Source organism: Oryctolagus cuniculus, chromosome 21 (genome assembly GCF_964237555.1).
Source record: "Oryctolagus cuniculus chromosome 21, mOryCun1.1, whole genome shotgun sequence".
Lineage (NCBI taxonomy): Eukaryota > Metazoa > Chordata > Mammalia > Lagomorpha > Leporidae > Oryctolagus > Oryctolagus cuniculus.
In genome coordinates, this window is record NC_091452.1 from 6,959,774 (window position 1) to 6,985,607 (window position 25,834).

Genomic DNA, 25,834 nt, shown 5'->3' on the forward strand with positions numbered 1-25,834 from the left:
GACCACAGAGAGAGACCAACACTGCAGGTGACCACTCTGCAGGATCAAGTCCACGTCGCGAGGAACGCTTCAGACTACCCTTGTGTCTACAAGCTGAGTCACTCGAGTGAAGTTGTTAAAATGACTGTGGCGTCTCAGACCTTGAAGTTTGCCCTGCGAATCCCCGTCTCCCCATCCTGAGGTCTTGCCCAGAACCCCCTCCCCCAGCCCATCCTCCCGAAGGATGTGAGCCTGGGGCAGCGCTGGTTCTGCCTGCTGGCATCTGCCGCGTGCTAGTTCTGTGCTTGTCCTCGTGGGCTCAGAGTTGTGCGGAGGAGGAGAAACCAAGTGACCTGACCCCCTGTGTGTGCACACACGTGAGTGTACGCATGCCAGGAATATCATGGCTGGTTAAGGAAAGACCTGAAGAAAAACAGGAACTCTGGGAAAAGAATTAGAGATGGGGGAAGGGCTTGGCTGGAGGAAACAGGCCTTGGGAAAACCTTAAAAGAGAAACAGAACTAGAGCAAACCCGACGTGCTCAGAAAACGGAGCGGGAGGGAGCAAGGCGGTGGGCGGGGTCTCCCTGGGAGAGCCCTGGGGTTGCCTAGGAAAACCTAATGGGAGCTCTTGTCAGGGGAGGGGTGGCCACAGAGCATGCTTCTCCAGGACCCGGCTCAGCAGCAGCAGGACAGAGAGGGCACTGTCGCGGGCAAGACAGACAGGACCTTGTGGCCTTCTCTCTGTCGGGTTACCTCGGGAACGGCTTTGGTTTCCTCCTCTGTGAAACAGGGCGATCGGCTGCAGCAGTGTGCGGGTGGCTCAGAGGCACGGGCTACGGCTGCAGCTGCCACGCGTAGCTTGGGGCTGACATCCTGGCCTGGCTGCACTCCTTCCTGACACTTCTGCCTCTGTCTTGGGCGCTCGCACGGCGATGCCCTCCCCGGCCCGTTCAAACTTGTTCAAATTACGCCCCTAGCATGTCTTATGACTCCATGTACGTGGAGCTGGACTCCAAACACTGCAAAGAACAAGACAGATGCTTGCTGCTTGGCTCAATGGGAAAGGACTTCCTTCCAGCCCCAGGAAACCCCCAGAACCACTCACCTTTCCAGGGACCGGGTCTGGGCCCAAGGTCTTGCTTTGTGTCATGAGTCCTTTTTCCCCTGGGACAGGAGTGGGCTTGCTCACACAACAGTCATCAGGAGATGAACTGGGGCAGCTGTGGGAGCAAACAGGCCGCCGAGGGCTGGCTCCACGCTGGGTCGCCCTGTGGAGGCCCTGGGAGCTGCAGTGGAGGGCACAGGGCACAGGCACCTAAACAAAGGGACAACTCCATGGCCAGCTTCCCAGGGTCCACAGGGAGACCATGATGACCGAGGCTATCGCCAGGATCTGGAACCCACACTGGCCATGCCTCGGCAGCCTGCACTTGCTTGGCACTGCTCCATGGGTTACTGAACCCTGGGGAGCCCCAGGCAGTCTGTCACATCAGGGGCTTGTCACTGGCCCTTCGAATGGAGGCCTCTCCAGGACCACCACTCCTCTGGACCCACCTCGTGTCTCTTCCCCAACGCTGACTCCATTTCAGGCTGACCCCGCGACCCTGGAGAGGAGCCAGCCAGCACACCTGCATGGCTCTTGCCATCTGCTCTGCAGGGCGACACTTAAAACCACACAGCACAGGCTTTTCAAAAAAATAAGTTTTCTTTATTGTCTTGGATGCAAATATAGTTTTACAAATGCATTGTAGTGTTGAATACAGGCGGTGGGGACACGCTTGGTGATGGCAGAGGCGTGCTCAGGGACGCAGGCCGGAGGAGGGGCCCCCGGTCAAACCAGAGTCTTCCCCGGGTGGGTCTTTCAGCCCATGAGGTGTGACCGGCTCCAAAGCTCACAGCAGAAAAACACCAGCCATTGATGCGATAAACCGAAGCCTGAAAACGGAAGAGGGGGGCTGCCAAGCCATGGCACCACAGAGGAGGCAGAGGAGCCCACGGCCCCTTCCCAGACGGAGGGAAACAGCGGAAATGAGCAAAACCTCAGTGTCTGCCAACCTTCCACCACCTCCCTGCTCCACTGAGAAACACAAGCGCTCCAAATTAGCCACGGCCAGGGTTTTGAATTCTGCTACATAACTGGAAAGGAATTTCAGGACGATGAAATTCCATGAAGTAAACACACGCGCAGGCTGGTGCAAGCGCACGCACACAGCAAGTCAACATTCAACGGAAGTTCCCTTTTGTTTTCAAAGGCTAATTTTTGCAAGGCAGATACGCAGATTGTTCCGTGTGGTGGGTGTGGGCCACGTGCTCAGGAAGAAACGGCCAGGTGGGCGTCCTTGCGCGCCACCCCCTCTTCGCTCATCTGTTCCAGATCAGTGCTCCAAGGGCCAAGGGGACTGAACCACAGGGTGCATCCCCCGCTGAGCAGGACCCCAGACACCCGCTCAGGCCCGTGCTCTCCCGGGCCTCTGCCCCGCAGGACGAGCAGGGTGGCTGCCTCACAGCTCCCTGGGAGCAGGGTATCTGAGGAAGGACCACTTCCTTTCTCCTTGGGGGAAGAGAGGCTCAACTTAGGCCACAGGCAGAGGGAGGCCACAGGCAGACAGGCAGAGACCACCGAGGAGCGGGGACAGCACAGGAAGGCAGGACAGGAGGGGATGTCTTCAGCCTGCCCACGCTGGATGTACTGAAAGGACGGAGTCCTGAGCCAGGGCAAGGTGTGCAGCGTGAGGCCAGTGCCCCCTCCACACACACACACACACACACACACACGCACGCACGGGAGCACGGGAGGAGCCCAGCCCACGCTGACCAGCGCTGCTCTCTGAGAGTTCTGCTGAGTGCAGGGTCTTGTTCAGTGGGGACAGCAGCAGCAGCAGCAGCAAGCAGGCCGCCTCAGGACTCACCCGGGAAGACGGCCAGGGCCACTGCAGTCACTGAGCTGCACCCTCATGCTCCCCAGAAGACCCTCTCTTGAGCCCAGACTGCGGGGGCAGGTGGTGGGCGTGGCCCCTCCCGGGGAGGGACAAGGGCTGGGCACCACCTTGGGGTGCTGGGTGCTCTGTCCTCCAAGAACCCAAGCCCCCTCACTCTGGGCCAGCGCAAGCTCCAGGACTGACCTCTAGAAAGCGGGGGGACCGGGTCTTCAGGGAGGAAATGTGCAAGTCAGGGCCGGAGAGCACACGGCAGCCTCCACGGCCCCCCTGCCCTCCAGCCTCCTCCACCACGAGCCTCGGCGCCGCCGCCGGCCTGCCCCGGGCGTGGGCCCCCCGAAGGGAGGAGCGCTGCCATGTGCTCTCAGAAAGCCCCATGGCAGCCCCATCCTGCACCTGCACCTCCCATTCATAGTGAAAGAGCCAAGGGGGGGGGTGTTGGCTGCTGATGGCATCCAACATGGCACGTGGAGGCGGGCGTTCTGGTCTCTTCTGAATGAGTCTCTGTTCTCCAAGTGCCAGCATTCCGCAGTTTCTTCTTTGGGAGTGGGGACAAGAGTGACGGTGGAAATGAGGGCACTCAGCACCCTCGTGAGGCTGCCGCTGCCCGGGGGCCTCAGCTGTCCCTGAACACGGGCCAGGAGCGCAGCACGGAGGTCAAGGCTAGACCCCAGCCTGGCCACACGCACAACGCTGCAGCAGAGGTCCAGCATCATGGCCTCCCTGCCACAGCAATCATGAGCACCAAGAGAAGTGAACTTAAGTCAGTATCTAAAGACAAAAACATGCATCTTGTTAAGGGTCTGCTGGTGTGCACGCACACGCACGCACACACACACACACACTTCAAGTCCCACGTAACCCAACAGCCTTAAATATGACAACAGTCAGGAACAGCAGTGAACAGTAATTCAGCAAAAGGGAGAGGTAGGCCAAGGAAGCAGAAGGCCAATTTTATATCCCATGGAGTTAAAAAAAAACAAAGTCCTCCCAGCAAGGATGGGGAGAAAGCCACTGCTTTAGGAGCGTTCTCAGCCGGACCAGCCACATGGTCATTTGCAAATGCTACAAGGCACAGGAGTGGGCAGGGCTGGGCTCCGGACCGTCCCCCAGACCCCTTCTTTCCTCTGACCCCGGTAGAATTCTTACTACAGTGACCTTCACCCTCTGAAGGTGACTCCCCATCTGTCCTGAGCTGTGTGCAAAGGACGAGTTCTAGTCCCACTTCCCAGGGGCTCGCCCAGCAGGGGGCAGGCAGGCCTGTAAACGCGGGGTGGGCAGGCAAGGCGCCACCATACTGCCCTGTACAGGCTGAGGCAAATGGGAGCGGGCCGCTGCGCAGGGCCCCGCGGCAGAGATGGGGGTTGGGAGAGAAACTCCCCCCACCCCCGACAACTGAGGCCACCGCAGAGGGGCTGCCCTTCCGAACCCCAGTTCCTCAGGTCTCCAGGAACCTCAGGGGGAACGCTAGGGCTCCCTCAAAGCCCTCCCAGGACTAGCAGGCAGGTGTGGAAGGACACACCTGTGGTCTGTGTACCACAGGAGCCTGGCAAGCCCCTTCTTCCTGCCAGGAGGTGCCTTGGCTGCATCCCCTGTGCTGGGGAGAGCGTCTGCCACTTACAGGGCCACTGGAGAGGGTGAGGACTGCTTGGGCTGCCCCGCTTCTCCGGCACGGCCCCCTCCGCTCCAGCCCCAGTCCGACCAAGTCTGAAGACAACCCTTAGAGAAAGCCCGAGGCCCGGGCTCCGAGCTCTGCCTGTCGACGTTCAGCGTCTCTGCAAACACAAGCACTGACCGACGTGGGCATGGCGGCATCTTTGGTCTGAAAACTGCGTGGTTCAGGGCTTCCCAATGAAGGTCCGATGTGGCGAGCAGGCTGGCGGCAAAAAGGTGGGTCAGCAGCCTGGGGCGCACCTGCCGCGGCCCGGTCTGCAGCCTGGAAGTCAGCGGCGAGCAGGGCGGAAGGGCCACGGTGCCCGGGGACGCCTGAGAAGGGCCTGGGCCAAGTCCCTGCCATGAGATTCTCACAGTGACACTGCAGACTCTGCCGTGCCACAAGGAACTCAACCACAACGGACGAAACGCCAGCAGGACGGCCTCCGAGCCAGACAGCAGCTCTGCGTGGTTTGTGCTTCTGTTCTTGTCCTGCGAGCGTCCACACCCACTGCTTCTGCACCCATGTGTTCTGGGGGTCTCTGAAGAAAGCATCACCCCCCAGAGGCCCATGCGCAGGAAGGAGGCCATCGCTGTGCAGAAGCCTGGAATGAAGTCGAGATCCACCCACGAGGGCCAGGTGCTGTCAGAGCGGGGCAGGGAGAAAGATGCCCTCCACTGCCCCTGCAGGGGGCACCAGAGAGCACAGGTTGCAAAGAACCCCGGGTCGGGGGCAAATCTGAGCCTCCGCGCCTCCAGGAGGGCAGGGGCGGTGGGTGACTGAGGTCTGCGAGTGAAGTCACAGCAAGGGGCTCCCCAGAGGGGCCAGAGTTGGGGCAGGTCCGACCCTGCCTCAGACCTGAGCTAGGCATCCCAAGCGGCACAGGGCCGCAGCGCAGAGGGTGCGTGGCCTCCTCTCCACAGGCAGGAAGAGGTCTCCCAGCAGCTCACGTGTCCACAGGCCAGTCCAGCAGCTAAGACTCCCCCGACCTCTGGCCCAGCCTGCTGACGGCCTCTGACGCCTGCTCCGGCAGCCGGGACGGGTCGGAGAGGATGGATGTGGTGGTGCTCAGCTGGCGGAGGGTGTTCAGCACCACTGCAAGACACAGGGGGTCAGCCCACAGGGCCTGCCGAGAGCAGCCCCAGGTGACAGCCGGGGGCTGGGCTGCACAGAGGACCCGTGCACTCCCACTTCTGCCCGTGGGCGAGCTCTCCAACCCCACAGGGGCTGCAAACAGCCAGAAGGTTCCAGGCTGTTCCAGCTGCTCCAAGGCTGCTCCATTTGTTTTAATACTAAGCCTTGACAACCATAACATGGAAAATTTTTTTTTTTTTTGACAGGCAGAGTGGACAGTGTGAGAGAGAAAGACAGAGAGAAAGGTCTTCCTTTTTCGTTGGTTCACCCTCCAATGGCCGCTGTGGCCAGTGCGCTGCAGCCAGCACACCGCGCAGATCTGAAGCCAGGAGCCAGGTGCTTCTCCTGGTCTCCCATGGGGTGCAGGGCCCAAGCACCTGGGCCATCCTCCACTGCACTCCCTGGCCACAGCAGAGAGCTGGCCTGGAAGAGGGGCAACCGGGACAGAATCCGGCGCCCTGACCGGGACTAGAACCCGGTGTGCCGGCGCCACAGGCGGAGGGTTAGCCTAGTGAGCCGCGGCACCAGGCGGAAATACTTTTATTAGTAACTGGAAGAATTAACAAGAAAAAACCTTCCAGAAACATCCGCCACAGAGCCTGGCAGAGAGCAGGAGCTCAATAACTCTACGCTGAACTTGACCAGATTGGCAGGTGCTGACTCAGGAGCCCGGAGACCAGCTGCTGGCCCTGCAGCGGCTACTCTGGGCACGGCCTCCCAGCTAGCACATTCCATGCCCCTGGCACTGCCAGCCAGGTTGCCTGCAGAGGAATCTGCATTTACCTCTGCACTGTCCCCAGCTGAGGGCCTCCCCCTACCAGGACGAGCACCACGAGCCCCCAGCACAGCCCCTACTCACTTGGCCTGAGAATGGGCAGCGAGCAGTGCTGGTCCAGCCAGGACAGGGTCGTCCGGTGCAGCTCTTCCAGGCTGCTGGTGGACACCACCCCCCTGAATGACTCAAACAGCGGCTTGATGATGATGCTGAACTGCACGACGTGGGTTAAGGACGAGTAGGTATGAAGGGCTGGGGGGCTCGTAGCTCAGGGTAGGGAGAAAAGCCCAGTGACTCCCCTTGGGACTGGCAGGTAACTGCCCACGGGAGAGAGAGTGAGCAAGTGAAAGGAGAGCGAGCAAGCAAGCAGGAGAGACAGAGTGCTAGTGTGGGAACACTCACTGGGCATGAGGTGCCCTGGCCCCAACCTTGCCTGACTGAGACATTGGCTAACATTGGCTAACAGTACCTGAGCCAGCACAGGGAGTTCTTTGGTCTGCATGATGACAAGAGCACAGAAGTTTTCCAAGACTGCGGGTGCCCAGAGGGGGAAGCAAGAGCAGTCTGGAGATGACGCCTGTCCTTTGAGTTGAACACAAACCTGCCAGCTGCTCATCCCACCCCTGCAGGCCCCCTTTCCCCTGCACTCTGGTCTGGGACAATGCCCACTTCAGGTCCCAATTCATTCCAGACACCACCCAGCTCCACTAATGACAGGGGGAGGACTGGGCCAGACAGCAGACAGGAGGGCACACAGGGACCAGGGCCAGTGTTCATCTTTGTTTAACAATCGCCACAGGAGCGCAGGCTCCTGACCCCCGGATGCCTGCAGGGAGCCTCTCTGCCCACAGCCCCGTGTCATGGCCACTCGTCATGCATGCCAACAGCTCACACAGGGTCAGTGTGGCAGGACAGAGTGACTAGGTCAGAGGTGATCCCTAAGAGACACCCTGGCATTCAGAAGCCTTGGTCAGAGACAGACCCTGGCACGCAGGCCAGCTCACTCGACTGGGACACCTGGGGCCATGCGGCACAAACAGCACAGTCTGAGGCGCAGGCTTCAAACTGGGCTCGGCTGCTCAGCCGCTCCCGCTAGCTTCCCCGGGCTGAGGGACCCCCTCAGCCCCGCCAGCTGCACCTGCAGAGATGCGGAGAGCAGAGCCCTTCCTGCAGAGCGCCCCGCAGGCCACATCCCCTCGGCTGTGGGACACCTGGGCTGCTGTCTTGATGGACGCAGTGACAAGCATACCATGGCGGCTGGCATGAGGAAGGAGGGACAAAGACGGCCAAAGATACAATCCAGAACTTCCAGTTCTGCAGCGTCCGGCTCTTCACGTACTCGTCAAACATGTCTCGCATGCGGTGGCACTGGCGCACGGTGACGGGGACCCCCGTGGCAGGGAGCAGCTGCTGGCAGGAGCTGAAACAACAGGAGTCAGGGATGCTTTGGGGCAGCTGCTGGCAAACGAGGACCCGGGGCACCAGTGGGCGGGCTGGCCCTTCTCAGGACTGCAGCTAGGCCAGGCAGGGCAGTGTGAGGAGGAGGGGACGGAAGGTGACCTCTGCGCCTGCGCCTGGTGACGGAGCCCAGGCCCAGGGCCTCACATGATGGTGGTGTTGAGCTCCTCGATCTGCTCCCGCAGCCGCCGGGCCTCCTCCTGCATCTGACTGCGCTCCTGCTGCAGCTTGGTGATGTACTCCACGGTCTTCTGCAGCATGATGGCGCGGCTGGTCTGTGGAGGGGCAGGTGGCTCAGGGCGGCAGCCCCCGGGCACACGGGGGAGGCCGCCTGCCCCTGCTCCCAGCCCTCAGTGTGCTCCGGCTGCTCACCAGCTTGGAGTTATTGGAGATCAGACTGTTCAGGGTGTTGAAGCCCATCTTGATGTTGAAGCGCCTCTTCTGCTCGGCCGAAATGTGCTTCATCTGCCGATTCTGTCAGGGAATCACCCAGTCCCTGAGACACGGGCCTTACCACGGCCACATAAGCTCATCCCGCCTCACCACCTACTCTGACAGTGAGCAGCTCGGGGGAGATTAGCACTGTAGGGTGCCCAGCGGGCCAGGGCAAGAACTATGCAGAGGCTGGCAAAGAGCTAGAAGGCCGTGCTGAAGCACCCTGAGGGGCAGGGCAGGGCAGGGCAGGGCAGGGCACCGGAAATACTGAAGACGGGGGCACGCATGCTGGCAGCGCTGTCTGCTTGGGCACATTCCAGCCCACCTGCACGTCCCCTCTGCTGCTCAGTCCCTCCCGCTATCACCTCCCTCCTGCAACCGCCAGGGGCCGAGGCTGCACTACCACACCTAGGGGACTCAACTTGGTCCTGGGCTCAGCACCAACCCAGAGCTCTCTAACCGCCCCCATCACCATGGGGCTGACTGATGGGAGGGGCCCTGTGAGGGGAATTCAGCTGCAAAGCTCCCGATGCTCCCCCAGCCGCACCTGCAGCCCCCATTGCTGCTGCTCTCCCTCCACCTCCCTGCCAAGAGATGTACGATACCTTCAATGCAGCCATGGTTTTGGGCCCTGCAGATTTCCCTGAGCTGTTCTGGGGAGACTGAGGACTGGGGCTCTGTTCAGACGCACATGGAGACACCTGCCCTGAGCTGGGGTCGTCCCGACCTGCAGAGAAGACTCCTCTCAGGGACTTAAGAGAGAAGGTGCATTTCTGTACGTGCCTTCTTCTGTCAGCATCTTACCCACTCCACAACATTTTAAATTAAAACACCACACCGCCCTTTGATGACCCAGCCCTGGGGTCTGGTGGCCACTCTAGCACTGTCCCCGGCAGCCTGTCCAGCCCTCCCACGCTGGGTGACGGATGCCTGGAGGCCACCTACTCTGGCCTGGGTAAATCAGGGCTTCACAGCGGGCAGTGCTGGACTCTGACTGTGCAGACAAGGAATGTGGACCCCACCTGCCTGCGACCACGCCGGGCACCTAGCGCAGCTCTTCCCAGTCTTTATCTTTCTGGACTGTTCCAGACTGAAGACTGCCTGACTATGCCAGTGCCCATCTGCCTGACCTCTAAGTGACAGATCTCCTGGCTTGTGTCTTCCAGCGGGAGGGGGGCAGGTACACTCAGCTTCAGCTAAAAGAAGAGGACATTTCCCACCCCCTTCAGGGCGCAGTGTTGGAAAGGATGGAACCAGTTCAGCCCGCAGCCCTGGCCCAGTGGCCCAGCCTCAAGCAGTCACTCATCCCGGCTCTGCCGGCTCCGCAGACGGTCCGGAGTGCCAGCAGTCTTGGCCTGATCATCCCACCAGTGCGAGGTCCAGGACATGGAATGGGCTCCCAGGTCTGCAGGGCTTTGGAGCCACGAGGGACAGCCACACTAATGCCAGACAAGGCTGGCAGCTTCTATGGCCACAGCAACCAGGCTGGCAGTGATGTCCCCATCCCTCTTCTGATTGACAACTGGCATGGGGCCAGCGTTGTGGTGCAGCGGGTTAAAGCCCTGGCCTGAAGCGCTGGCATCTCATATGGGCACTGGTTCTAGTCCTGGCTGCTCCTCTTCCAATCCAGCTCTCTGCTATGGCCTGGGAGAGCAGTAGAAGATGGCCCAAGTGCTTGGGCCCCTGCACCCACGTGGGAGACCCGGAAGAAGCACCTGGCTCCTGGCTTCAGATCGGTGTAGCTCCAGCCGTTGCAGCCATCTGGGGAGTGAACCAGCAGATGGAAGATTCTCTCTCTCTGCCTCTACCTCTCTCTGTAACTCTGTCTTTCAAATAAATAAAATAAATCTTTAAAAAAAATAAAGAACTGGCAGCTCCGAGTCAAGCTTTCTGAGGACAGGAGAGTGGCGGCTCCGCCCCAGCAGGTGGATGCTTCTGGCTCTGAGTGGCACTGCCTCAGGCACTTGGCCATCTGTCCCTCATGTTTTGAGGCTGGGCCAGGGAGAGCTTATGAGACCTCACTGCACATGTCCTACAAGCCCAGGCTCGATCCCAGGGCAGGCTGGGATCTTCTGCCCACAAAGTGCTGACACCCAGATGTGAGTAAGCACTCACCAGACCCCGCGGCAGGGACCTGGGGGCTGCCCCCATGCAGCGGCACCTGCTCGCCCTTCACCAGGGCGTCCTGCACTGTGCTGGGAAAGAGACGGGGGACGGGTGCGGGCTGGCTGCTTGTGCCGCGGCCGAGGTCTGTCACGAGGATGCCGCTGTGGAACTCTGCGACGCCAGGGGGAGCCTGCAGTGACATGGGAGAGAGGTCACACCGGGGCGGGGGGCACCACTGTGGAATGAGAAGGACACCACAGGTCCGTCCAGGGCTTCCTCACCCTGGCGATGGCAGCAGGCGTGATGACCACACTGGACTGGGACACGGTGGATGCCAACATCCCTTCTCTCTTCATAGGGCCTGACGTCATGATCACTGCTTGTGACTGGCCTGGAAAGGCAGCTGCCAGGACAGGCGGGAGGTGAGGGCTGTGGGCCTGGGCAGTAGGGCTCCCTGGGGACAGCTCACGAGCCCTCTCTGCCTGGGGACGACAAGGCCACCAGGGAACCAACCACTTTCTGAAGCGGACAAACAGAAGAACAAGGAGACTAGGTGGCCACAGCTGTTCTCTCAGGAGCCTGATTCACTGCTCCATGGAGGCGTGCATGTGTGGGGTGGGGGTGCTCAGAGCCGGCTCACTCCACCTGACTCACCTGGGGCGATGCAAGCATTCTTCAACACCAAGGACACAGGCTCTGGCTTGGGAGCAGGCACTATTTTGGGGGGCTGCTTGGGTCTCCCCCCAGTCAAGGGAACAGGTTTAGGGGGCACAAAAGTTAAACAGGGTTGGGGAGGGCCAACAGCTGGTGGCCGAGTGACAGGTGACAGCGCCAGGCCACAGGGGGATGCTGAGGGGGTAGGGGGGTGGGCTGTGATCACGAGACCCGGACTCTGGCTGAAGGTGGTGGCAGAGGCGTCATGGGTGAGGGTGGCAGAGGCTGTGTGCGTGATGACAGAGGGTGCCTTGCTAGCTCCTGCCAACTTCTGTGGCTGCAGGAAGGCAGGGGGTGTTGGGGGGCTGAGGGCAGTGGCGGGAGGAGGAACCAGCGGCACCACTGGTGAGACGGGTGATGGGGCCGGGCTGGGGGAGAGCAGGGGCATGGTGAAGACGGGGAGGAAGGGCTGTGGGACGTTCAGCTGTGGCTCCGAGGGACCAAAATCTGTGGGCTGCATAAAGGGGTCCCCTGTCCTGGAGGTGCGTTCACAGCCCTGCCCATCTGCGGGATCCAGGGAGGGGGCCGTGGGGAGCACAATGAGGCTGTCGGGAAGGTTCACAGCAGGGAGGGTGGTGGTTGGCAGGACGCTCCCCTGGGGAAGGAAGAGAAAGAGGCAAGGACTTAAGGCTGGGGTCGGCCAGCCCGTTTCTCCATGCCCACTGCTGCTGATCGAGGGAGCAGATCTGTATCTCCCGGGGGAACCTGCAGGGCTCTCGTTTCCAGCAGGAACTAAATGATAACACAGAGCTCAGACAAAGCAACGGCTGCCACACAGCTGGACAGCAGCCTGGGCAGATCTGGTTTCTGGAGCCCGACAGGACTGTCCCCAAAGTCTCTGCCATCTTCTGTTACAGGACAGAGGTGGCCTGGATCGCAGCTGCTGTGGGTCCCCCAGGACAGTATCAACTTCTAGTCAGGCCACCTCTTCCTACAAGGGAAAACCTGAAGCATCAGCCGTGCAGGTCTCAGTCTCCATGGCAGGATGGTGCTGGGTTACTGTCCTACCGGAGACGGCAGCCTGAGAGCCCACTTTGTCCAGCTCTGTGGCCATGTGTCTAGTAGCTAACTTCTGTTGACTATGAAGTAAGAAGTGGAAGAAATACCCAGAACTCAGGGTTCTGAATGATCTGCCTTTCTTCTCTGTCTGGTGGCTGCACAGAGGTTACCAGAGCCTGAGGCAGCAGCACGCGGTTGCAGGCGGCCCCTACCCCGTACACACCTCAGTCCGCTTCCAACAACTGCTGGGACGGCGTTGTGACACACCTGAGTGGTCTAGCTACGCCCAGCTCCAGCTCGTGACCACTCACGCCGTTAGCCCAGCCCTATACCAGTTGCCCCCCACATCCCAGCTTCTACCTGAGCAGGTGGGCTGTTGGGATCTGGGGCAGGTGCTGAGACAGGTGTGAGAAGCATGGAGCCAAAAATGGAGCGACTGGAAGAGAACAGGTCTGAAAAACAACAGCAGGGGCCTTTTGAGTGCCAGGGAATTCAGATCCAAGGAAGTAAGACTGAGCCTTTGCTGCCCAGAGGGAGGCCAGGGTCAGCCACCCCTCCCAGGGGAACTTTTACTGTAGCAAGGGGCCCTGGGCTGCAAGAAGTCCCGGCACTGAAACACTCCCAGGCTGGCGTCTCCCCGGCTCTGATGGTGGCAGGAGCCTTTGCCAGGCGGGGGCTGTGTCACAGCACCCTCTGCTGCCTACAGGGAGAACTGCTGATGGTCACACCCTCCTTGGAGAGAGAAGGTCCCAGAAAAATTCTCCAGACCTCGCTGCTACTACAAAAAAAGTTTACTTTTTGGAAAATCCCAAGTCCTCTCCGTTGCCCATTCTAACAGTTTTCTGGCCAGGAGCACCAGTCTGTTCCGTGCTGGGCACGGAACCTGAGCTCCACGCTGTCTGCCCCATGCTCACCCTGGAAAGGCTCAAAGGTGTCCATGAAGTCCAGGTTGGGCTGCAAAGGGATCAGCCCCGGCTGGATCATGTCTGCATTTCCCAGGTGTGCTGCAAGAACCAGAAAGAAGCATCGTCTGCCTTCCCAGGTAAGGCTGCAGGAACATGTGCGAGGCCTGGACGGATCTTCCCGGCCCTGCTCACGTTCCAGAGACAGAAGGAGACATGTAGGCGGACGGCTGGGATTTCTGCTTTTGTGCAGGTTCACAGCCATTCTCCTCCTCCGAGGACAGAGAAGATGTGGGAGTTTACACGAAAGGTGAATCGAGTAACTCGGTGGAGGTGCCAACAAGCTACAGTCAGCTGGGCAGAAGCACCCTCCCAGCTCCCCATTCCCAGTCTCCACCTGGGGGTCTTCCCTGAGTTCTCGAATGCTGTCAGGAGGAGTCCATGCCTGAGGCATTGGAGCTGCACGGCCCTGCCTCATGTCCTGCCGGGGGGCAGTATCAGGAGCACACCAGCTCTCACAGTGGTACCAGGGGCAACACTGCCCCAGGAAGGCTTGGTCTGTAGTCCTTGCCCTGCTCCCCCCAACCCATGTCACCCGAGGCTGCCCACTTCCCAGACAAGAAACCTGTGACAGCTCAGGAATGGCCCACAGCAAAGCCTGGCCAGAGGTGCATGGTCAAGGAGGAAGCCAGCAGGTGCTCCAGGCCCATGGACTCGAGCTAGGGTTACCTATCTCCCGCGGGTTGGGCCAGGCCACTGGCTGGTGTGAAGACAGTGTGGAGAAGAGGGTATCACTGAATTCTGACATGAGCATGTCTGTGTCCAGCAGCGGATCCTCCTCCATGGGCACTGGGGTCTTCCACCCATCGCCACGTTTGTGCCAGTACAGCATGTCATCATCCTGGGCCAGCAGACAGGGGAGAGATCAAAGGGTGGCAGCAGAAGGCAGAACTCCCAGTCACACCGCACTGGGGGGCTGTCCATGGCTGCTCTCTCAGAGAAAGGCAGGAGGGTGGCGGCGTGCACACAGCAGCTCCCCCAGACCCTGCAGTGGGGTGGCGTGCACACAGCAGCTCCCCCAGACCCCGCACCAGAGAGGCCAGGACTCTTCCCTTTGTCGCTCACAGATCTCCATGTGCGAAGGGGCTGACCAGCCCCAGCCTTGGGGAGGCCGTGTCCTGCCCTCTCCTGCTGCAGGGCTCGACGCCGCTCACCTGGGCCAGGCTGGAGAGGTCCTCATCCTTGTGCTGCTGTAGCTGTGAGCAGAGGGAGCAGACGAGCCGTCAGCAGGGCACGAGGTCCTGGCCCACTTCTACACGTGGGCAGACTCTCAGAAGCTTCTAGGCCTCTTGTCTCAGGGGACAGGCTGGAAGAGGGTGCTGCTCCCTGCCATCCCCAGGCTGATGCCACACAAGGGAGATTCCCAGCCCCACTCCCAGTGAGGAGATAGAAACAGCACAGAGCTGGCGCCCACATCGGCAACGCTCAGACTGGCCTAGGATGCTGGGCTGTGCCCTCCTGTGGGTCCCCTGCCCATGCAGGGCAGCTGTGGGGCCCACAGCCTCAAACCTAATCCCAAGTACTCCTGAACACATTTCGGGGCGCTCCGGCCAGATACCCTTTTTTTGAAGTAGGTCCTCCACTTGTGGTACTCCCGGATCACGATCTCGATGCGGCTTTTCCAGTACTTTCCTTCCGTGGTGATGGCCTGCAACATGGAGACCAGAGGAGAGGGTGGCTTGGGGAGCAGCCCACCTCAGGCCTCAGACAACCTGCCTCCTCCGCTGTGCCACAGATGTGCCCCACTGTGTGTTCCCATATCCACAGGGGCCTTCTGGGACCCTGTGTGAGGAGGGCACAGGGCCAGAGAGAACACTGGGCAGGGGAGGAACAAACTCATAGGCAGCCCACAGTGCCCTTTCCAGCAGCCTCTGCTTCCCGTCCCAAGAGCAAACTGCACAGCCAGGTACGGGGCCTGAGGGGGAAAGCGACCCCACCAGCACCTAATTCCACTTCACTAGGGAGACGGGAAAGCCTGGGGGCGCTCCTGGAGGGGCCCACCTTGGTCCCCTCAGCTGACCTACAAATACTTCTCCAGCCGTCAAGAGTGCTTGGCAAACACCAGAGGGGTGAGCGCTGGGCCCAGCAGCGAAGATGCCGTTTAGGACACCTGCTCCTTTTGGAGTGCCTGCTTTGAGTCCACTTCTTCTTTTTCTTCTTCTTCTTTTTTTTTTTTTTTTTTAAGATTTATTTTATTTATTTGAAAGGCAGAGTTATAGAGAGAAGGGGAGAGACAGAGAGAGATTTTCCATTTGCTGCTTCACTCCCCAGATGGCCACAACGTCCAGGACTGAGCCAGTCAGAAGCCAGGAGCTAGGAGTCTCCTCCAGGTCTCCCACATGGGTACAGGGGTCCAAGCACTTGGGCCATCCTCTGCTGCTTTCTCAGGTGCATCAGCAGGGAGCTGGATTGGAAGTGGAACAGCTGGGACTTGGACTGGTGCCCAAATGGGGTGCTGGCATTGCAGGCAGTGGCTTTACCTGCTACACCATAGCACTAGCCCTGCGGATCCACTTCTGATCCAGCTCCCTACTAATGTACCTGGGAGGCACCTGAGGATGGCCCAAGTGCTTAAAGGTCTGCTACCCATAGAGGAGACTCACATGGAATTCCTGGCTCCTGACTTTGGCCTGGAATAGTCTAATCCTGGCTGTCAGGGGCATCTGGTGAGTGAATCAGCAGATGGAAGGTCTCTCTCTCTGCCTTTCAAATAAAGTAAATAATTTTTTAAAACTAGGCTTGCAATATTGCTTTATTATATCTAATAAAAACATACTCTTTGATAGTGTCTAATGCATGACATAGTACATACAACAGTGTCAATACTCTTTCATTAGATAACTTTTTATTTTTTTCCCCTTTTATCACAACAGTAAGCAAGCTTAGCCAAAATTCAAACACTGCAGAGGAATATGAAGTGAAAAAAGAGACTCAAAACTTCTCCCTCATCTAGCAGCCCGATCAATCTTGGGTGCCCCCAGAGGAATCCACTGTGATAAATGTTTTTGAGGGGCTGGTGCTGTGGCATAGCAGGTGAAGTTGTTGCTGGCAGTGCCAGCATCCCATGTGGGTGCTGGTTCAAATCCCGGCTGCTCCACTTCCGATCTAGCTCCCTGCTAATGTGCCTGAGAAAGTGGCAGAACATGGCCCAAATACTTGAGACCCTGCAGGAAGCTCCTGGCTCCTGGATTTGGATCAGCCCAGCTCTGGACACTCTGGACACATATCTGCTGGTTCACTTCCCAAATGACCGCAACGGCTGGAGCTTGGCTGATCTGAAGTCAGGAGCCAGGAGCTTCTTCCAGGTCCCCAACACAGGTGTAGGGACCCAAGCACTTGGGCCACTTTCCACTGCTTTCTCAGGCCATCAGCAGGGAGCTGGGTCAGAAGTGGAGCAGCTGGGACTCGAACCAGCACCACATGGGATGCCGGCACTGCAGGCTGATGCTTAAACCACTATGCCACAGTGCTGGCCTCAATAAATAAATCTTTTTTTTTTTTTTAACAGGCAGAGTGGATAGTGAGAGAGAGAGAGAGAGAGAGAGAGAGAGAGAGAGAAAGGTCTTCCTTTCGCCATTGGTTCACCCTCCAATGGCCACCGCGGCTGGCGCGATGCGGCCGGCGCATCGCGCTGATCCAATGGCAGGAGCCAGGTACTTCTCCTGGTCTCCCATGGGGTGCAGGGCCCAAGGACCTGGGCCATCCTCCACTGCACTCCCGGGCCATAGCAGAGAGCTGGCCTGGAAGAGGGGCAACCGGGACAGAATCCGGCGCCCTGACCGGGACTAGAACCTGGGGTGCCAGCGCCGCAAGGTGGAGGATTAGCCTAGTGAGCCATGGCGCCGGCCAATAAATAAATCTTTAAAAAAGAAAAAGCTTTTTTAAAATCCTTCTAGACATTTCCTGGAGGTGTGGTCACACAGACACACAATTCCAGGGTTAACACAAAGACATCAAAAACACAGCTGTGCTGCTGCTGGCTTTGTAACAAGTTACCCTTTCCTCACAGCTGTTATCCATCTAGGTCTATAGCAATTTCTAAAAAAAAAGATTTATTTATTTGAAAGGCAGAATTACAGAAAGAGAGAGACAAAGCGAAATCTTCCACCTGCTAGTTCACTCTCCAAATGGCCACAATGGCCAAGGCTGGGCCAGGTGGAAGCAGGAGCCTGGAACTTCATCCAAGTCTCCCAAACGGGTGTAGGAGCCCAAATACTCAGGCCATCTTTTGCAGCATTCCCAGGTACATTAGCAGGGAGCTTGATATTAGTGGAGCAGCTGGCACTTGAACCAGCACTCATATGGGATGCTGGCGTCACAGGTGGCAGCTTAATCCATTGCATCCCCACACTGGCTCTGCTCTCCACTCTAGAACAATCTTGAGGCTACTCTTTAAAGATGTCCGCCTTATGAGGAGCCACCTTCTTCCCCGTTGACTTCCAGAAGAAACATCTATTTTAAACCAAAGCAGAGACTGGTGTTGTGGTGCAGCAAGTTAAGCCACCACCTGCAACATCGGCAACCCATATTGGAGCACTGGCTGCTCTCCTGGCTTCAATCTGGCCCAGACCCAGCCATTATAGCTATCTGGGGAATGAACTAGTGGGTGGAAGGTCTCTTTCTCTGTGTAGCTCTGTCTTTCAAATAAATCAATAAATCTTTTTTCTAGAAAGAGAGAGAGAGAGAGAGAGAGAGAAAGGAAGATGAATGGAAGCAGGGAGAAGTCCCCACTGGGTCAGTCTGAGGACGGAGACCTCTGTGGTCGGGGTCAGTCTGAGGATGGAGACCTCTGTGACCTGGGTCAGTCTGAGGATGGAGACCTCTGTGACCTGGGTCAGTCTGAGGACGGAGACCTCTGTGATATGGGTGTTAGAGGCCCCTGTCCCTTCTTAAGGCCAAGCAGCTAGTGACTCGTCCCCCCCAGCTCCCGCCTCCAGCCACCTGCTGAATACCTCTGGTCGGCGGTGCTCATCCACGTCAACGGAGCCGTCCAGGGGAGTGACAAAGTGGCACACAGGATTCTTGCGCTTCTCCAAGTCTGGGCACAGAGAGGATGACATCACCGTTGTGGCCCAGACCCTGGAGGAGCCCTGCACCATCTGTCCCCCACTCCCCGCCATGGCGGGGCCTTCCCAAGCACTCTTTCCTTCTCCTTCCCTCCGAAACTGGAGGTTTCAGGGAAATAATGGATTCCAGTTAAAGGAAAAGAACCGTGCTAACGCACAGGCACAACCAGGAGTCTGGCCTGCCAAGCCAAGGACAGCCGAACACAAGCCCCCACCTCCGGATCTCTGAAGCCACTTGCTCCACCAGGCCCAAGGCCAGTTGGAGACAGAAGGCCTGAGCCTGCACTTTCTTAGATCAGCTGGAAATGGGAACACTCCCTGCTCTCAAATGTCACTGCCTGGCCCTCCGGACTCCTCTGCCTTCCCCACCCCAGACAGAGCATCTGGGAGATGCTGAGTGCGGTGCCTGTCTCCTCCGGACAGTGGCAGCTTTGCAGTGCTGGCCTGTGTGCCTGAGGCTGGCAAGTGTGCAGTTTCCTAGGGGTGGGTGTAGTTTCCCTCTCCACAAACTGCCGGTCAGGGACATCGAGTCCTGTGAGCAGGACTCTGGCCCCACTCACACTGCATGTACCACGCCCGCCAGATGGCATTGTTGAGCCGGATCTTGTCTCTCCACTGCAGCTTCAGGCCTTTGAAATTCTTCCACTTTGGAGACACCAACTTCCCACTGAAAAACAAGACAAAGAGGGGGACTCAGGGGGACCTCGGAAAAGTGAAATTGAGGAGTGTACTCAGTCATTCCCGGCCTCAGAACTCTTTTTTTTTTTTTTTTTTTTTTTTTTTTTTTTGACAGGCAGAGTGGACAGTGAGAGAGAGAGACAGAGAGAAAGGTCTTCCTTTGCCATTGGTTCACCCTCCAATGGCCGCCGCGGCCGGCGCATCGCGCTGATCTGAAGCCAGGAGCCAGGTACTTATCCTGGTCTCCCATGGGGTGAAGGGCCCAAGGACTTGGGCCATCCTCCACTGCACTCCCGGGCCACAGCAGAGAGCTGGCCTGGAAGAGGGGCAACCGGGACAGAATCCGGCACCCCGACCGGGACTAGAACCTGGGGTGCCAGTGCCACAAGGCAGAGGATTAGCCTATTGAGCCACTGCGCCGGCCCCGGCCTCAGAATCTTGACTGACCCATTACCAGCCATGGGCTTGCAGCCTTGGTTGGGAACACCAGGCACAGTGTTGGTGTCAGGGTATACAGGAAACAGGGCCAGCCACGGCTTCTACTCCCCAGAGTGAGTGACGCTACGTGAGGTTTACTACCCTCATTTGTCTGCCTTCCCATATCTTAGAACATTTCTATATAAAACTAGAAAGAAGTCTGCAGAGCACCTGATTTAAAACAGGCCCCTCTCGCCTCCCCTGCCCAGTGCCCTGGGCGCCTACAGTCCAGGCGCCCAGTGTCCCAGTGGCCGTGGCACCTGTGGTTCCTCGCTCTCAAGGGAAATGCCTCGCCTACCACTGACTCCTCCTTCCAGAGCTGCTCAGCACCGGCTCCTGGAGCTGGCACTGGCCTCCCCTGCGCTGCTGACTCCCTCACGGTCCTTCCAGCTCCAGGCCACCTCTGGGAGAGTGGTCACACAGCGATGCTAGCACGTGTGCACACACGTGGCTGCAGCCTCTGGGACGACTCTGTAAGTCCCTCGGCGCCTTTCATAGGCCCTTAAGCTCTCCCTCAGATAACTCCGGAGCATCGCACACCTAGCTAACAGTAGGCAAGGGAGGCTCCTGGTGGCACAGCTTTCCTGAGCTTCACTTTCTGAGTGTTAGGCCAGCAGCCACTGAGCAGCTGCCAGGGGTTCCCTTTCTCAGATGGCTTGAGACAAGCAAATCAAAGGGGACTTAGGCATCCCCACCTGACTGCAGGCTACAGCCTGCCCTTATTCCAAAGCCACTCAGAAAGGCCACTTAGGCGTCAGAGGTGGTTCCATGGCGACAACAGCTGCAGTCCCCAGAGGTGGCACCCAAGCAACACCAGGCAATGAACGTGAACCCTGGCTTGTAAAGCACAAGCCCCTGGCTGTGCACTTGGCAGTGACCTCCCACTCATCCCCACACCTCCACCTGGAAGCCAGCAAGGAGCCCACTGTGGGTTATGTAGGCCAGGAGGCTGTGACCTGGGCGGCAGGGATGCCGTCACTGCACATCCTCTCAGCACACGAGAGACACATAGCAGCTTCCATCCGAAGGGCTGGGGTCTCAGGACAATCACACACTCTTCTTTCTCTCTCCCTACTGCAAAGCCTCACCTAACCCAGCTCTGCGCTGGTTCATTGGCTGCAAGATTTTAGGGCCTCTACTGTATGATCACATACCAGCTTTGTGACTCTGTTCACAGTTCCCTGGGAAAACCAGAATAAAACCTGGCTCTTCCATGTCCTGCAGTAAGAAGTCTCACCTGGGATACCATATCAGAGTGACAGTTCAAGTCCCAGATAATCTGCTTTTTTTATATATATTTATTTTAATTATCTGAAAGGCAGAGTTACAGAAAGAGAGAGACAGAGAGAGAGAGAGATCTTCTACCTGTTAATTCATTCCCTAAATGGTTGCAATGGCCAGGACTGGGCCAGACTGAAGATAGGAGCTTCATCCGGGTCTCCCACATGGGTAGAAGAGGCCCAACTTCCTGGGCCATCTTCTGTTGCTTTCCCAAGCACATCAGCAGGAAGCTGGATGGCAAGTGAAGCAGCCAGGACACGAACCAGCACCCATATGGGATGCCAGCATCACAGGCAGCAGTTCAACCTGCTGTGCCACAATGCCAGTCCCCAAGCTGCCTCTGATCCAGCTTCTTGCTAATGTGTACCCTGGGAGGCAGCAGGTGATGGTCCAAGTACTCTGGTCCTGCCATCTACGTGGTAGACCCAGATGGAGTTCCTGGCTCCTGGGTTTGACCTGCCCAGCCCCAAACTGTTACAGGCATTTGGCAGTGCATCAGTGGATAGAACATCTCTTTCTCTCTCTGACTCTCCCTCTCTGTTGCTCTGCCGTTCAAATAATAAATAAATAAATAAATAAATAAGTCATATATAATGGCCCCATAAGATTCGATGGCTAGGGCCTAGCTCTGAGTAAGTAGTCCATGACGTTCACACCAAGAGGAACTTGTCTGACAGCACATTTCTCAGAACACATCCCATCACTAAATTACACATGACTGTGTACACATACACACAAACACTTGATAATATAAAAAAAATTAATAACCACCTTGGGGTTGGAGGTGGTGGTGTGGTGCAGCAGGTTAAACTACAGCTTACAACACCAGAATTGATTCGATCTCATATTAGAGTGCTAGTTTGAGTCCTGGCTGCTCCACTTCTGACCCAGCTCCCTACTAGCGTGCCTGGGAAAGTAGCAGATAATGGCCTCAGTACTTGGCCCTGCCACCCAAATGGAATACCTGGGTGGAGTTCCTGGCTCCTAGCTCTGGCCTGGCCCAACCCTGGATGCTGTGGTCATTTAAGAGACCCAGTAGATGGAAGATCTCTTTGTCGCTCTGCTTGCCAAATAAATAAATGAATTAATTGCTCTCTGTTTCTCTTTTTCTGTAACTCTGTCTTTCAAATAAACAAAATAGATCTTAAGAAAGAAAACAGCTGTACCAAACACCTGCCACCTCCTTTTCTAACAAATATTTTTATTAAAAGGCAGAGAGAGAGAGAAATGAAGAGAATGATGATTGCTTATTTTTTTAATTAATTTATTTATTTGAAAGGCAGAGTTACACAGAGGCAGAGGCAGTCAGGGGAGGCTCTCTGGAGGAAGGGGCACTGTAGATAAAGTCTAGCAGTAGAGAGGCGGGGAGGCCCTTCTGCGCCTCCCACCTGGTCTCGTGGCCCTCCGGTGAGTGTGAAGGCTGACTGCTCAGGGCAGTAGACCACCATGTGGCTGGCGCCCGGGGAAGGGAGAGCTCTCAACAAGGCTGGAGCAGAGTGCGTTCCAGAGGTCACGTGTACCTGTCCTGCACAAAGCAATCTCTCTTCTGCAAGATCACCAGCACCTTGATGTCTGGCCAGCAGGTAGTTCAAGGAAACCCAACTGTCCTGATCTTTTTATTTCCTGAAGGAAACAAAAGACAAAACCCAAACTACCTTTACCTGTAACTGACACACCTTCCTCACATGGAAACCCAGAAGTCAAAGGTCACGCTGCATGTTCAGCAGGCCCTGGGCAGAGGGCAGCCTTGGGGTTTTGTAGCCTTCCAGTAATGTATGTGTGTAGCATTCAGCCCCTGGGAGCAGGTGTTTAGCCCAGCAGTCAAGATGCCCCCATTCCACACTGCGTGCCTGGGGACTCTGGCTCCCATCAAAGCAGACCCCGGAAGGCAGCGGCAATGGTTCAAATACTTGGGTCTCTGTGACCCACATGGCGCACCTGGGTTGAGCTGCTGGCTCTGGCTTCAGCCCAGGCCAGCCCCAGATGCTGCAGGCATTTGGGAGGTGAAACAGTAGAAGAGAGCTCTGTTTAGTGGCCTCTTCCTCTGCATCTCTCAAATTAATTAATTTTTTAAAAAAACTGTAGAACTAACTGTCGGGCTAAAACACAAACCCAATCTTCCCCTTGCTGTAGGCTCGTGTGAGCAGGTTACCCGACAGCTTCCCCTCCACGGGAAGGTACAGACAGAGAAACTGAACCTTGAGGCAGAAAGCACACCTGGCAGGTCCGGCCTGGGGTCTTCCTCCCAGCTCGCGGAAACACTTCCCTTTCCCTCGATGCTGACGTCAAACACCATCTGACGCCAGCTGGAACGCACAGACTTTCAGACGTCCAACTGGCATCCCCCCATCACCAGGGGGCGCTCGCCAAACACAAGGAAGTGAATCCAAAAGCAAACCAGACTTAACTACGCCCAGACGTAGAAACGGGGCGACTGCGCAGAGCAGCCATCACAGGTCAAGCTCTGAAGAACCAACAGGTGCGGGTCTGCACAGTTCCACGAAATCGGGCGTGACGGCGAGCAAAGGACACCCTAGACAGATCTCCAGGAAGTGTGTGTGTGGGGGGGGGTACTCAAAGTCCTCATGACACTAACGTGGAAGAGGGGGCATTTCCTAGCAGACACCCACAGCTCACATCTGGACGGCACCTTTCCACAGGGGTACCCAGTTTACAAGGAAGGCTGCTCCAGAAAGCTCACAGGGAAAACACAGCAGGTGGAGTGCAGCACTCCTTGGCCAAGCCCTCCGTGCCCAGCCCCTGAAACCCTCTGACCAGACTTCTGCTCCCCCGCCCACTGCGGCTGCGCAGCTCCCAGCCCTGCTCAGGACTGCACCCAGTTCTCTCGAGCATGAACAAAGCCCTTAGGGGATTGCCCCCTCCTGGCTGGCTCCGCTGGCACAGTGACCCCTGACCACGATGACCACTTGCTCAGCCCTCTCCCACCACTCCGGCTGCAGGAAGGCTGTGTCCAGGTTGGTCTCGCTCATCTTAGGACAGGTGGCATGGTGCGCTGGAGGTCATGCAATGGGCATCGAGGAGCACTGAGTTACCTCCCCAGTGCCTGAAACAGCCAGGGCTGGGGCCAGGCTGAAGCCGGAGCCCAGAACTCCATACTGCTCCCAGGGTGCACCTCAGCAGGAAGCTGGAATCAGAGTGGAGCAGACACTCAAGTCCCAGCACTCTGTTTTGGGATGTGGACACTCCACCCACCACTTTGGGACACCCACATTCCGTACTAGAGCATCAGTTCGATTCTCAGCTCCTCTACTTCAGATCCAGTTTCCTACTAAGGCAGCAGATGATGGCCCAGGTCCTTGGACCCTGGCCACCACCCACGTGGGAGAGCTCCTGGTTATGGCTACTGTGGGCACTTGGCGATGAACCAGCACATGGAAGTTCTCTCTCTCTTCTCTATCCCTCTGCCTTTCAAACAAAGAAATAAATCTTCCAAAAACAAAACACAGAGTCTGTCAACAAATGCTAAACTTTTCCATGAAGACAACTCCTCATAGCACCCTGCCAGGGCTGCGCTTCCTAGGAGGCAGGCTCCTGACGAGACAGGGAATCCTGGGACGACACACATCCATCTGAAGTCCCGTGTGGACGGCGCTCCTCTTGGGGTGAGCCCCGCACAGACCAGGGTGGAGTCAGGAAGAGCAGCGGGGCAAAGTGAAGGGGGCTACTCAGATTCTAGACTCTGCTGGTCCCAGGGAAGACTCTCCGACTCCCGACCGCCGACCTTCTCTCCAAAAGAAGTGGCCAGAAGGCTTGGGGCCTGTTGCTCCAGGTCCCAGGCCAGCAGCAGAGTCCATTCACTTCTTCATTCAGCTACGTTTGTTTACTGTGGACGTTTTTTCATGGCCCTGGGCTTCCAGGACACCCGTGAGCAATGTGTCCCCGGGCCTGCCTCCTGCTGCCAACAGACAGCAGAGCTCCCTCTTGGAGCAAGCTGCCCACGTCCACCCTGCTCACTCACCACTGTGGGTGTGGGAAGTGGATCGTCTGTTATGGGCTCACTCATGAATCCCACACTAAGCTTGGTCAACAGTAAGGGCAGAGCAGGTGCCTGGCATGGTCAGGACGCCCGCTGGGCTGTCCGCATCCCGAGTCAGCGTGCCAGGGTTTGAGCCTCCACTCCACTCCTGATTCCAGCTTCCTGCTAAGGTGTACCCTGGGAGGCAGCAGGATGAGGTTCTGGGCTCAGTTCTGGCCGAGCCTGGCTGTCTTGGGCAATGGGGAGTGAACCAGCAAATATAGATCTCTCTGTTTTCAAATATACTGAAAATAAATGAATAAATTTATTTATCTGTTTATTGTAATGCAAAGGAAATATTTTGGCCACCATCTGCTACTTTTTTATGGTAAAATGCATAAACCACACCATTTACCATTTAAAAATACACAGTTCAGTGCCCTTGCACACATTCACAGTGTTCTGGTTCTAGATCGTTTGTCACCTGACAAGGAAGCCCTGCACCTGCCTGCAGCCGCACTCCGTCTCCCAGCAACCACCAGTCTGCTCTGTGCCTCCACAGACGTCTCCCTTCTGGAACCTTCTTGTCAGGCAGTCACACCACAGGTGGCCTCCGTGCTGCCTTCTTGCACCCAGCACAGCACTTCCCAGGCTCGCCCAGGCAGCGGCAGTTTCAGAATGTCTCCCTGTTTTTTTTTTGTTTGTTTGTTTGTTGTTGTTGTTTTTTTTTTTTTGACAGATAGAGTGATAGAGAGAGAGACAGAGAGAAAGGGGTTCATTCCCCAAATGGCCGCTACAGCTGGCGCCACACCGATCTGAAGCCAGGAGCCAGGTGCTTCCTCCTGTTCTCCCATGCGGGTGCAGGGTCCAAGTACTTGGGCCATCCTCCACTGCCTTCCCGGGCCACAGCAGAGAGCTGGACTGGAAGAGGAACAGCCGGGACTAGAACCAGCACCCATATGGGATGCCGGTGCCAGAATGTCGCCCCTGTTTACGGCTGTATCACTTCCCACGGCATGGACAGGCCACATTTCCTTCCCAGGGACATCAGGGCTGTATCTGCAATGGGGCGGTTGTGGCAAGTGCTGCCACCAACTGACTCCTGCTTTATTCCCAGTCAGTCCGAGATACTGGCAGGGGAGAGGAGTCGTCACTGAGCTGGCACTGGAGGTGACAAGCAGCAACAACTGTGAGCCCTGGTG

The 25,834-nt window shown here is 57.4% G+C and overlaps 1 protein-coding gene across 1 annotated transcript in view; it reads right to left on the reverse strand.

Annotated features, from left to right (window-relative positions):
* Nucleotides 1–1,667: 1,667 nt before the first annotated feature.
* The window catches only part of MLXIP (MLX interacting protein), a 64,355-nt gene continuing 40,188 nt past the window's right edge, over nt 1,668–25,834 (reverse strand). The window contains exons 2-17 of the mRNA XM_002722734.5: nt 18,781–18,887; nt 18,107–18,192; nt 14,713–14,802; nt 14,309–14,350; nt 13,824–13,995; nt 13,107–13,196; nt 12,553–12,644; nt 11,134–11,788; nt 10,761–10,882; nt 10,489–10,669; nt 8,979–9,100; nt 8,311–8,412; nt 8,086–8,213; nt 7,777–7,900; nt 6,565–6,694; nt 1,668–5,666 (exon numbers count right to left, since the gene is read on the reverse strand). Of these exons, the coding sequence (XP_002722780.1) occupies nt 5,545–5,666; nt 6,565–6,694; nt 7,777–7,900; nt 8,086–8,213; nt 8,311–8,412; nt 8,979–9,100; nt 10,489–10,669; nt 10,761–10,882; nt 11,134–11,788; nt 12,553–12,644; nt 13,107–13,196; nt 13,824–13,995; nt 14,309–14,350; nt 14,713–14,802; nt 18,107–18,192; nt 18,781–18,887 (2,365 nt within the window). The 3' untranslated portion in view covers nt 1,668–5,544. The remainder of the gene's footprint in view (nt 5,667–6,564; nt 6,695–7,776; nt 7,901–8,085; nt 8,214–8,310; nt 8,413–8,978; nt 9,101–10,488; nt 10,670–10,760; nt 10,883–11,133; nt 11,789–12,552; nt 12,645–13,106; nt 13,197–13,823; nt 13,996–14,308; nt 14,351–14,712; nt 14,803–18,106; nt 18,193–18,780; nt 18,888–25,834) is intronic.